Below are 12,809 nucleotides of genomic sequence, written 5' to 3'. Positions count from 1 at the left end.
ATGGATTTAGTTGCTCCAGGGCATGTGGAATCTTCCAGGAGCAGGGATCGAACAATGACCCCTGTATTTGCAGGCAGATTCTTATCCACTAGACCACCAGAGGGGCTTCCCAGGTGGCGCTAGTGGTAAAGAACCTGTCTGCCAATGCAAGAGACGTTAAGAGATGTGGGTTTGACCCCCAGGTCCAGAGGATCCCCTGGAGGAGGGCATGGCAACCCACTCCAGTATTCTTGCCTGGAGAATCCCATGGACAGAGGAGCCTGGCGGGCTACAGTCCATGGGGTTGCAAAGTCAGACACAACTGAAGCAACTTAGCACACACACACGGACCACCAGGGAAGTTCCTATTATGTTACATTTTATACAACTGAAAATAAATTTTTAAAAAATTAATTTTAAAAAATTACATGTAGAAGAGACTTCGTTTCTTCAGATACTGGAATCAAGTGGCAAACCATGACCTGCTGCTCAAAGTGCCCACAGACACGTATGCATGATCACAGACACATTTGGACTTGAGAGTCTCTGGAAAGGATATGTGCTGGCCAGGTAGCCCTGTGCCTACCGCTCCCAGTCACCTTACCTGCCTGTCTATGGAAGCACTGGAGGTTAGAACTCCAGACGGAGTGAGGGAAGACTCAGGCCAGAGTTTGTATTGCCTGTTATTGTTGCCAATGGCCTGGGAGGTCTGTGTGTCCATCTTGCAGGGATAGAGCTGGTGAAGCCATGACGTGGAGGACAGTAACACTCACCCAGTATACCACGCGCCCCTTCACGTCTCGACTCCACGTGACTAGTTCTGTCCAATGTACCACAAGCAGAAGTGACCTGTGTCATTTGTGGGCTGAAGCCACTGGTGGAGCCACCATTGGTCTGGGTCCCCGAAAGACAATGTCAAAATAGAGGTCCCACTGTGACCCATGATGAACAGGTAGTGTGAGCAAGTCAGCAAGAAATAAGTCTTTATGTCAGACCACCATAATCTGGGAGTTAATTTGTCGCTGCGGCATAACCTCACTTATCCTAATACATGTGCTGTGACTGGCGGGGAAAGGTTTTCTCAGCTTCACAAGCTCCAGGTGGGAGCCACAGGCCACAGCCCTAGTTCCACCCCTCTAAGCTAGAAACCTCAGAAAAAACACATGCCTTCCCTGGCCTTAGGTTCCCCAGGTATTCCATTTTTATCCTACAAATTAGAAAGTTCATATTATTCAACATATAGGGGGAAAGACAGGTGCCACTTACTAATTCAGGAGGGCAGAGGTGAGCGCTTGCCTCTGACTTGAACCCTCCTGGCCTTTGGTTTCCCAGGTGTCCCTGCTGGGGCTCTGAATCATCCATGGTTTCTAGGGTTGGGCTTGAGATGGAAATAAAGGAGCCAGGGGACCCAAGAACTTTAAGAGCATTCCTTTATCACTGAATCCCGGTGTCAGGGGTCAAGAGGGGAAGGGCTCATTTACTCCCCACTGTCACAGCTTCAGCCTCATCTACAGGGGCCGGCCTGAGACCCCAAGCCCCTTGCTGAGGGGGCCTTTTAATGCTGACCTTGACCCCAGCCTGCTTGGGGGACCCTCACCCCCAAAACAGCCACACTCAGTGCTGGATCCACCCCACCCGGCACACGCTGTCAGAGGTGTCCTTCCTCAGATGAGGAGGGCCAGGCTGAGGCCAGGGCACCTCCGAGGTTCTAAGGGCATCAGCAGGACAGACCCGGCACATGTGGGAATCTAGGGCTGCAGGGAGCACTGAGCTTTACTCACAAACGTGTCACAGAATCCCCTCACCCCAACCCCAGAGTCCCCTTCTGTGTCCCCAGGAAGGAGACAGGCCAGGGCCCCCAGCCTAGGAAGGAAGGTGGGGCCTGAGTCCACCTCCAGCCAAGACTGGGCAAGGCTCCCCTCTCGTGGGCACCCCTGCCTGAGGGGAGAAGCTGAAATGATGGCAGGAGCACCGTTCACCTCCAAGTGGCCAGTCCTCAGGGCTTCGGCTTGGGGGAGCGGGGCCGAGGCATGGAGGAGGGTTCTGACCAGATTGGGGTCGGGGGTGGGACCCGCGTTGGCACAGCCTAGGGAATGAAGAGAAAGGTGTCAGAGGGGGCCTCTTTGGGATGGGTTCCCCCCATATGCAGCCTCATCCCCTTCTGGATCTCAGAGTTGGGGTCAGCTTCCAGGGCACGGTGGGGTAGCCAGTGGGGAGCAGTGGAGACTGGAGAGGTGCTGGGGGTCAGGGCCAGGGAGACGGGAGCCCACAGAGAGAGGTTTCCAGGTTCTGCTCTCCCCCACCCCCAATCCCTCCCCCAGAGACTCTGCAGTCCCCAGGCTGCTCCAAGGTGTCTGCCCCTCCCAGGGCACCTTGGACTTACCAGGTGAGGACAGCTGGTGGCTGACAGCTTCTGATGGTGGGCCTCAGGGGAGACACTGGACCAGAGGTCCAGGGTTTTGGGGGCTGAGCTTTTCTCAGACTTCGGAGGGATAATGTCCCAGCCCAGCAGGCAGTGCTGTGGAGAGCAAGGGATTAAGGTGCCTGGCTGGGGGCGGCGCTCCTCACTGACCAGGCAAGCCCAGGGAAGGGCTGCACCTCTCCTCCGGGACTGGCAGCCTTCTCTAGGACAGGGCTGTGTCCCCCATGAGGGTGGAGGGACCCCCCCGCCCCCGCAAATAATCACAGTGTCCCTCATGACTGAGGCTCCCCCAGGGCAGAGGTCTGTGTCCACCACTGTCCCCCCGGGCCTCCCTTTCCTATCCTGCGGACCCAGACCACAGATGGGTGGAGGGAAGGCCGTGGATGCTGATGGAGCACATCCTGTGTGCCAGGCTCTGCTCCAGGCCCCTAACAAGTACTGACTCACTGACCTGGCCCCCGCCCACCCCATAAGCCTGAGGACAGTACACTGGACCCATTTTACAGATAAGCAAACTGACTTTCCTCAGTACTCCTTCTCCTCGCTTCCATTCCAGCATCCCTGGCCTCAACTGGGAGTGAGTGGGATCCCCACTGACCCCTGTCCTACCCAGGAGACACAAAGGGTGGCTCTATGGGGGAGGCATCATGGAAGTATAAGACCCCAAGTTCTACCTGGCTGACCATGGAAAAGGCACCTCCCCTCTGCCTCAGTCTCCTCATCTGTAAACTGGAATAACAGCAGGACCTGCACTCTCTGGAGAAGGAAATGGCAACCCACTCCAGTATTCTTGCCTGGAGAATCCCATGGACAGAGGAGCCCGGCGGGCTACAGTCCATGGGGTCACAAGTGTCGGACACGACTTAGTGACTATACCACCACCACTGCACTCTCTGTTGCTTGACTCCACAAGATAAACCCCCTGAGGACTGTGCACACAGCACACAAAAGCATGAGAAATCAGACCCTTCTGCATTATGCCAGCTCATGGGCAGACAGCGGGTGGGTGGGGAGCCTGGCCTCCATCAGGGAACAGGTGCAGCACAGGTGACGTGAGTGGCCCAGTCTCAACTCCAGAGAGTGGGGTCCTTGAGCCCAGTGTCGCTGTGTGGCTCTGGGACAGTCCCTGGCCCTCTCTGGGCCTCAGGACACATCTGAGGACTGGGCCAGACAGGGGGCAGCCCTACCCCCATCCTCACCCGGGGCAGCGCCAGCGTGTCGGAGGCGTCGAAGCTCTTCCGCCGGTGGATGCGGTGCCGGTGTGGGGGATCCAGGACGGACGGTGGGATGCTCACCCTGGGGGGTGGCGACAGTGGGGGCACTCCTGCAGGTCTCTCCAGGCTTCAATAGCCTGACCTGCCCCCTCAAGACCACGGGTCCCAGGCTGCTCCCCTCTGCTGCTGCCCCTGCGACTCCCCTGGGTGTCCTGCCCACTCAGGCCACTCACCTGACCTGCGCTGGCTCTGCCAGGGTCCCCGCACCCCGCTGGTCCCGTGGCTTCCTGCACAGGCGGCAGGGGGTGCCAGGATCCGCAGGCACCAGAAACAAGCGCCGGTTGACACGGTAACAGTACACACCTGTGAGACCAAAGAGGAGCAGAAGTCCCTCCTCAGCTGGGGAACCTAGACCCCCCGGACCCCAACCAACAGGCCCACCAACCCCTGCACAGCCCCAGTGGCCACATTCACAGGCCCGCCCACATGTACATGCAGCGTGCACACATACACGTGCTCACACACGACACTGAGCACTGCTTTCTACTCAAGCATGACACACATGTGCACACGTGCTGGCATCTTCATACATTCAAATGTTATCTGTGCACACGCAGAGCGCTGCTTCATGGAGTCACATTTGTGGACATGTACGGTGTGTTTATACTTGTAATTACGCACACACACATATGTCCGCATGAATACGCCTCACACACACATACACATACATGGATACAAACACTACGTTGTACGTACAAACCCACAACATAGACTCAGATGCTCACGTGACTGAGCCGGACTCCCCACCTCAGATGACCCACATGCAGAGAGGAGAGGAAGGGGGTGGGGGGCATGTGGGAAGCAAGGCAGGGGAGAGGCTGGCAGTGAGTGCACAGGGCTGGCCCTACTCCCCATGAGGCCAGGCCTCAGCTCACCCCCACCCCCTACCCAGGGCTCACCATCCCCTGTCGGGACACCAGGCTCCCTCCCTGAGTCCTCAACATTCAGCTGCCTCCCCAGGCCCCCAGGCCTTGGCTGGGCTCTGGGGTAACCAAGTGTTTACACTCACATTCGTGGTCCCCCTCCACAGCATCACTCTCCTGCAGGCCTAGGAACTGGGGTCTGTGAGGGCGAGAGGGTGAGCAGGCCAGAGCATGAGGGCGAGTAGGCCTGAGCCTCCCTGCCCACCCTGTGCCTGCCCCTGCTCACTCAGGGCCACTGCAAATACACTCCTCCTTGTTGGCTTCCCGGAACTTCTGCAGCTTCGAGAAGAAGGCCTCAGGCTTGCTGGTGACGGGAAAGGTGTTGTCCAGGGACCCTGGGGGGACAACGCACAAAGGAGCTGCTGTGTGGCCAAGACTCAGGGGGTGCTCGGCACTGGCGATCCAGGCCACTGAGTCGCGTACAGACCTGGAGGGGTCCCTCAACTCACGTGACACATGCATACCCAATCATCTATGCAAAAAGTATTTATAGAGCGCCTGCTACAAGCCAGACACTGTTTCACGTGCTAGGGAAAGAACAGCAACCTAGACAAAGCCCCCACCCTTTTGAGGCTTACATTCTAATGTGGCCACAAGCCAGTCGCTAAAGAAACCTGAGATACAAAGTGGAAAGGTGACACCTATCAGGAAGTAAGAGAGAAAGAGAGTCAGGAAACTGAGCTTGGAGGGCAGAGGGGCCAGAGGGAGCTTCGCTGAGGATGTGACACCTGAGTAGAGACCTGATGAGGGAGGGAGGGAGCCATGGGGACATCCCAGGCAGACAGAAGAGCAAATGCAAAGGCCGTGGGGCAGGTGTGTGCTGGTACACTGGAGTTACACTCAGGAGGTGGAATGGGCAGAGCGGTGAGAGTAGAGAAGATGTGACTGGGAAACCGCTGATGGGTTTGGGGACAAGGAGTGATATGATCACATCAGCCATGTGCTTTTAGAGTACTCCTCTTCTGGCTGCAGCAAGGTGAGAAGAAGCAGGCATACCAGTTAGGGGACTACTGCAGGCATCCTGGGGGAGACAAGATGGTGAATTCTAGAAATATGTTGAAGGCAGGGCTACCAGGATGTATGTATGAAAAGGAGAGGAAAAATCAAGGCTGATCTCCAGATTATGGCCATCAGCACCATGAACAGAGCTGCCGCCAATAGAGATAGGAAAGACTGCAGGAGGGTGGACCAAGAGCCGTGGAAGTCAGGACCTTGATTTTGGACCCGAGATTAGTCTAGGACACCTAGTGAGCCAGGCAGAGAAGAAAGTCAGATACACAAGTCTGGAATTCGGAGGAGCAGCATGGGTTAAGTGGGTGAGAAGAGGGCAAGGAGAATCTTAACACTGACGGGGTCTAGGGGGTTTGGAGGTTGGAACAAGGAAGTAGATCCGGCAGAGGAAACTGGATGGAGCTACCAGGGAAGTGGGGAAGAGCCAGGGGGGTGCCCAGGTTTGGAAGCCAAGGGAAGAAAGAGCTTCGGGAAGGGAAGAGGGAGTGGCCGCTGTGTCCATGCTACTCAGGGGCCAAAAAGTGTGTGGACTGAGAACTCAGCTGGGAGCTGGTAACACAGTGGTCACAGCTAACCTGGGGTGGTGTCAGGGACTAAAGCCTGATTTTAAGAAAAAGTCAGGGAGAGAAACTGGAGATGGTGAATCAAGATGGCTTTAGAGTTTCATGATAAAGAAAAGCAGAGAACATGGGTATTAACTAGAAACAGGAGGGGAAGTCACAGACTTAATCAGTTCTCATTAATACTCCCAGATTTACCCCAGCCAGATGTGAGACTTTGCTACGCTTTTCAGTCCCTTGGCCCTCAGCCTTCTCATCTGTCAATGGGGACAGTAATAGTATCCACCTGATCAGATGATTGTGAAGAGTCAAGAAATTAATGGTAGGAAAGCTCTTGGGACAGGGCCCAGCACAGGACAAGCACTCCGTGAAATCAGTTCTCATTAATACTTCCCAGTGTTCATATGCTGACGGAGCAGAATGATGGTGGAGGGAGGACAGGAGAGAATTACAGGAAGCAAGAGCTTTGGGAATCAAGAAGGAATGGGGCCAAGCACACAAATGCACAGACAGGCTGGAGACAGGAGCTCAGAAAGGAGAGAGGTGCACACGGACACAGGGCAGGAACAGGGCAGGCGCCTCTGCTTTCTCAGAGACAGGAAGCAAGGCAGTGAGTTGGCAGACAGGGACTATGTCCCCTCTGCAGGGGCCCAGCAGCCCCACAGAGCCCCTGCCTTGTGGCAGGAACTCAACCTCTCTGAGCATCAGTTTCCTCCTTCATGAAAGTGAGGATCCAACAGCCCGAGCTCTGAAGGCTGTCCACTCACTCCTTCAACCAGTGTTGGTGTGCTGGCCCTGTTCTAGGCTCAAGGAACACAGCAACAAAAAGACAGCCAGGCCCCTGCTCCAACAGAGCTCATGAGCCAGACCAGAAACAAGCAAACAAGATGATTTCTGAGAATGAATGAAGGAAGAACACAAAAGTAGCTGATGCTTACAGGCAAGGATGCAGGGGCGGCGGTCCTCCGACCTTGTGCTCGTGCAAGGCGCCTACCATTTGAGCTGAGTGCTCAGTGATGAAAAGGAACCAGCAGGTGTGAATCTGGGGAAGTGCATTCAAAGCAAAGGGAAGAGGGACTTGCATAGCAGTCCGGTGATTAAGGCTCCATGCTTCCAATGCAGGGGGCATGGGTTCAATCTCTGGTCGGGGAACTAAGATCCCATGTGCTGCACAACACCACCAAAGCAAAGCCAACAGCAAGTGCAAAGGCAGGTGGCCATGAGCACACAGCTGGTTCAAGGACCAGCAAGGAGGCCCATGAGGCTGGAACAAAGAGTCAGACGATAGATGGTTAGAGGTTATGTCACCAGGCCAGTAGAGGCCAGATCATACCTCAGAAGTCTAGATAACAATTTTGGATTTACTCTAAGTGCTAGCTTCCTAAGTGGTGCTAGTGGTAAAGAATCCGTCTGCCCAATGCAGGAGATGTAAGACACCTGGATTTGATCACTGGGTTGGGAAGATCCCCTGGAGGACGGCATGGCAACCCATTCCAGTATTCTTGCCTGGCGAATCCCATGCACAGAGGAGCCTGGCGGGCTACATGGGGTCGCGAAGAGCGAGGCACAACTGAAGTGACTTAGCGCACACACTAAGTGCTAAGTATTCTGAATGACATGATCTGATTCCCAGGTTTCAAAATTCATTCTGGCTGTTGAGTCAAAAATGGATGATAATGGGGTTGGAAAGAGGCCAGAGGGTGTTCAGCCAGGAAGCAACTGAGGTTGCTGGGGGAGTGGGGGGAAACGTAAAGAGATGATACCCATACCGTTTCCCAGGGCCTGGCACACAATAAATGCCAAAAAAAATAAGGCAGCTCTCATTCATGCAACAAACACTCGGTGAACACCATCTCTGTGCTTTTCACTGTGCCAAGGGCTGAGGCAGGAGACGTGGTACTGAAGATGCTCCCACCTGGTGGGGGCTCAGGCAGGTGCATGAGCAAGCTAGGGCCCCCACCCCCAATCTCCAGGCCCTGGGGAGGGCCACACCTGCAATCCAGTCGTAGCCCAGGTAGGGTCTCAGGCGCCAGCTCTTCTCAGGCACTGGAGACTCCTTGTTGGTCACTCTCGGCTGAGGAGGGAGGCAAAGAGGGGCAAGGTTGTGCCAGCAGGCCCAGCCCAAAGGAGGCCCCACCTTGAGGGGAGGAAAGGGGCTATGTCTTAACTTACACTCTGACGTAGGCCCCAGGGTTCAGCTGAGGGCTTGGGGGCTGGAGGATAAGAGTTTGACCCCCCACTCCCCCCACCATGTGGGACTATGAACAAGTCTGTCCTCTGAACCTCGGTCTTTCCATCTGCACAATGGGGCTGGTCACCTTCTTCCCAAAGTGCTCTCTGAAAAAGTAATGGCCACAACTTATCAAGCACTCAGGCTGAGCAGGACATGACTCACAGCACCTCCCAGGAGCCTCTCACCCTGGAAGGGAGGCTGCCTGTGAGTGCATCTGTCAAAGGGGAAACTGAGGTTCAAGGAAGCCCCATCAATGGCTGCCCCACTCTCCCACATTACCTTGGACAACTTGCCCTGTCGAGCCAAGATGGATCTCAGGGCCTGGGCCTCCTGGGTTCCTGGACTGTCCAGCTCTGCTGAAAGCTCTGGGTCACTTGAGTCTGAGATGGCCAGTAAGGGAGCTGAGTGGGGCCTCGGTGGGCCCAGGGACTCCCGGTATAGGCATGTGGCAGGTAGGAGAGAGTTCATCCCAGAGCTGGCGTCGCCAGGCCAGTACCTACCACAGGGGTCACCAGGGTGGGCATCTTGTGGGCAGGAGGCTCTCGAGGCAACTGAGGACATCTCTTGGGATGATGGCATCTCTGAGTTGTAGCTGCTGCTCGAGTCCAGGCTCGACTGGAACAGAGAGGCTTGGTCACCAAGAGGCTGAACACAGAGGCTCAGCTTCTGCAGTGTCCCAGGCCGTACCTTCCCATGCTGGAACTCACTCAAGTTTTCTCATCATCAGTAAAATGGGTGCACTGCATAAGAGGACCTGGAAGGCCTGGATTCTGGCCTAAGGGTTAGGCAGCCCCTCTCTCACCCCTGGGACTTGGTCAAGGTGCTTACTTCTGAGGCTGCCTTGGCCACGGACCGCCGCACGGCATCCTGCCTGACCCACAGTTGCCGCAGGAGCTCCAGGTTGAGCTGCCGCAGCTGCACTAGGTCCCTGGTCTCCACCATCCTGGGCTTTCCACGACAGATGTCACCGACTCCCGGACCACAGACTGCCCTCAGGGCTGGGTTCTCCTACCTGAAGCCAAGACAGAGAGCATGACAGCACTGAGGAGGCTGCCCTTCGGAGCCAGAGTCAAATCCCCACTCTGATATTCCCTAACTGGGAAACCTCGGGCAAGTTAATTAACCTCTCTGTGCCTCAGTTTCCTCATCTGCCAAACAGATGATAACAGCATGAACCTCATAAATATGTTGTAAGGACTAAAGGAGGTAATGCATATTATATCTGATGGTCCAGTGGTTAAGACTCCACAATTCCAATGCAAGGGGCATGGACAGATTCGATCCCTGGTCAGAAAACTAAGATGCCACACTCAGACCTGCCAAAATATTTTTTAATTAAAAGAAAATCTTAGCCCAATACCTGGCACACACAATGAGCGCTCAATAAATGCTTATTATTGTTAAACTAGCCAGAGCATGTTTCCTGACATGTCAGAAGAGATTAATCTCTCTCCTCTAACAACCTTAACTATGAAATTATGACTAGTTTAATTTGTAGACATCAACCCTGAATATCGGAGAAGGTGATGCACCCCACTCCAGTACTCTTGCCTGGAAAATCCCATGGACGGAGGAGCCTGGTAGGCTGCAGTCCATGGGGTCACTAAGAGTCGGACACGACTGAGCTACTTCACTTTCACTTTCATGCATTGGAGAAAGAAATGGCAACCCATTCCAGTGTTCTTGCCTGGAGAATCCCAGGGATGGGGGAGCCTGGTGGACTGCCATCTATGGGGTCGCACAGAGTCGGACACGACTGAAGCGACTTAGCAGCAGCAGCAGCAGCAACCCTGAATATTCATTGGAAGGACTGATGCTGAAGCTCCAATATTTTGGCCACCTGATGCGAAGAGCCAACTCACTGGAAAAGACCCTCATGCTTGGAAAGACTGAAGGCAGGAGAAGGATGAGATGGATGGATGGCATTACCAACTCAATGGACATGAGTTTGAGCAAACTCTGGGAGATGGTGAAGGACAGGAAAACCTGCCGTGCTGCTATCCATGGGGTCACAAAGAGTCGGACACGAATGAACGATTGAACACCACCACCTTAATTTGTAGTGGACAATTAGGGCAAGTCTACAAATGTAAAACATTATAACTTTCAAATTCACACAAATCAGATTTCTGAAGGGACTCGTCCTTCTCTCCTGCCCTCCCTTCTTCTTTTTTAACAAATGAAGAAGTTCAGAGAAATTAAAATACTAGCCCCAAGTCACACTGTTTGTAGTGGCATAGCCAGGATTTGAACCCAAATCTGGCTCCAGAGTCCATGGTTATGACAACCTTTCCCCAAAGTGTGGAGGGGGGCCTAGGAAGCCACCTCCTCATTCTCCAGCCTTTGGCCTCCCAGGGATCTGGGCTCAAGGATACACTGATGCCTCTGGAAGAGACTTCAGCCGATTAGGGGAAGAAGCTTCATCTTCTCTCTTGAGCTCCAAGCCGATTCCTCCAACTACAAATTCAGTCTCCCCCAGTACACACGATCCCTTTCTAACACTGGGTCCAGTCAGACACCCTGCTGTCAGAAATCCTGCCCTGACTCCAGCCCTTCCACCCACACTCCTCACCTGTGGACCACCCACATTGGGGCCCCCTCCTCAAGGCCCGGTTGCAAGTGCTAAAGCAGAGAGACCCGCCCCCCACATACACCCACCCAGGGAAGGGAGGACAATGGAGATGCGAGTACAGGGGTGGGTGGTGCAGACAAGTGGGGAAGACAGCCTGATTCCGGTCCCCGCCCTCATCTAACTGAACGACTTTGGGCCTCCATTTTCGCACGGCGTTAAAGAGAGAAAACCTCCGGCTCTGGAGGCTCTCTGGAAAGCTATAGCTGCGCCAAGGCGACAGGAAGGCAACGTTCTGAAGAGACACACATTGGGGCAGCGGCAGTGCAGCGGAACGCAGGGGCGGAAGGTCCCCTCCCAGGAATGGGAGATTCGGCCTCCCTCTTCTTTCCCATCACGGGACCAGGACGTTCCGTGGAAGTGCACGTGGAGCAATCCGTCGAACCACTGCTCTCCAACCCCGGGACCTGCCACTTCCGCACTCACCGCTGGGAAGTCGGGGAATCAAGCTGCCTGCGACAGCCAGCGCTGCCGAGAGTTCCGCCAGGCCCACCCAACGCGTCACCAACTGGGGGCGGAGCCTGATCCGGGCGCCCTGATTGGCCAGACGTGGAGCGGAGCCGAGACGCTCCTGGGAGCCGTTACTTCGCCTCAGAAGCTGCAGTTTCAACATTGGGGCGGGGCTCAATGCTGATTGGTCAATTCCGAGACCTGGTGCGGTTGTCGGAATGGGGCGGGTCCCCAGAAGACGGGCTCCGATTGGTCCGGACAGTGCAGTTCAGTTCAGCTCAGTCGCTCAGTCGTGTCCGACTCTTTGTGACCCCATAAATTGCAGCACGCCAGGCCTCCCTGTCCATCACCATCTCCCGGAGTTCACTCAAACTCACGTCTATCGAGTCGGTGATGCCATCCAGCCATCTCATCCTCTGTCGTCCCCTCTTCCTCCTGCCCCCAATCCCTCCCAGCATCAGAGTCTTTTCCAATGAGTCAGCTCTTCACATGAGGTGGCCAAAGTATCGGAGTTTCAGCCTCAGCATCAGTCCTTCCAACGAACACCCAGGACTGATCTCCTTTAGGATGGGCTGGTTGGATCTCCTTGCAGTCCAAGGGACTCTCAAGAGCATTCTCCAACACCACAGTTCAAAAGCATCAATTCTTCGGTGCTCAGCCTTCTTCACAGTCCAACTCTCACATCCATACGTGACTACTGGAAAACCCATAGCTTTGACTAGACGGACCTTTGTTGGTATAGTAATGTCTCTACTTTTTAATATGCTGTCTAGGTTGGTCATAGCTTTTCTTCCAAAGAGCAAGCATCTTTTAATTTCATGGCTGCAGTCACCATCTGAAGTGATTTTGGAACCCAAGAAAATAAAGCCTCTCACTGCTTCCATTGTTTCCCCATCTATGTGCCATGAAGTGATGGGACTGGAGGCCATGGTCTTAGCTTTCTGAATGTTGAGTTTTAAGCCAGCTATTTCACTCTCCTCTTTCACTTTCATCAAGAGGTTCTTTAGTTCCTGTTTGCTTTCTACCATAAGGGTGGTATCATCTGCATATCTGAGGTTTTTGATATTTCTCCTTGCAATCTTGATTCCAGCTTGTGTTTCATTCAGTTCAGCATTTTGCATGATGTACTCTGCATATAAGTTAAATAAGCAGGGTGACAATATACACCCTTTTGGTACTCCTTTCCCAATTTGGAACCAGTCTGTTGTTCCATGTCCAGTTCTAACTGTTGCTTCTTGACCTGCATACAGATTTCTCAGGAGGCAGGTAATGTGGTCTGGTATTCCCATCTCTTGAAGAATTTTCCACAGTTTGTTGTGATCCACACA

The 12,809-nt window shown here is 54.2% G+C and overlaps 1 protein-coding gene across 13 annotated transcripts; it reads right to left on the bottom strand.

The window, feature by feature from the left end:
- Positions 1-1,391: 1,391 nt before the first annotated feature.
- Positions 1,392-11,612, bottom strand: MIIP (migration and invasion inhibitory protein). 13 transcript variants are annotated; one of them, XM_070385263.1, is made up of 12 exons: positions 11,458-11,612; positions 9,231-9,414; positions 8,903-9,017; positions 8,682-8,782; positions 8,342-8,506; positions 8,162-8,243; positions 4,825-4,933; positions 4,685-4,737; positions 3,849-3,978; positions 3,601-3,697; positions 2,363-2,497; positions 1,392-2,065 (listed from the first exon to the last, which is right to left on the bottom strand). In XM_070385263.1, exons 2-12 carry the CDS (start codon positions 9,342-9,344, stop codon positions 1,976-1,978), a joined length of 1,191 nt encoding a protein of 396 aa, XP_070241364.1. In that variant the 5' UTR covers positions 9,345-9,414; positions 11,458-11,612; the 3' UTR covers positions 1,392-1,975. The 13 variants fall into 13 exon arrangements, with proteins under 13 accessions (XP_070241364.1, XP_070241365.1, XP_070241366.1 ...); XM_070385264.1 differs by having other exon boundaries at positions 8,682-8,758; XM_070385265.1 differs by having other exon boundaries at positions 8,682-8,755.
- Positions 11,613-12,809: the final 1,197 nt, after the last annotated feature.

Source organism: Bos mutus, chromosome 16 (genome assembly GCF_027580195.1).
Source record: "Bos mutus isolate GX-2022 chromosome 16, NWIPB_WYAK_1.1, whole genome shotgun sequence".
In the NCBI taxonomy this organism is placed as follows: domain Eukaryota; kingdom Metazoa; phylum Chordata; class Mammalia; order Artiodactyla; family Bovidae; genus Bos; species Bos mutus.
The sequence above is the reverse complement of the archived record's forward strand: the minus strand, read 5'-3'. Positions and strand labels throughout refer to the sequence as shown.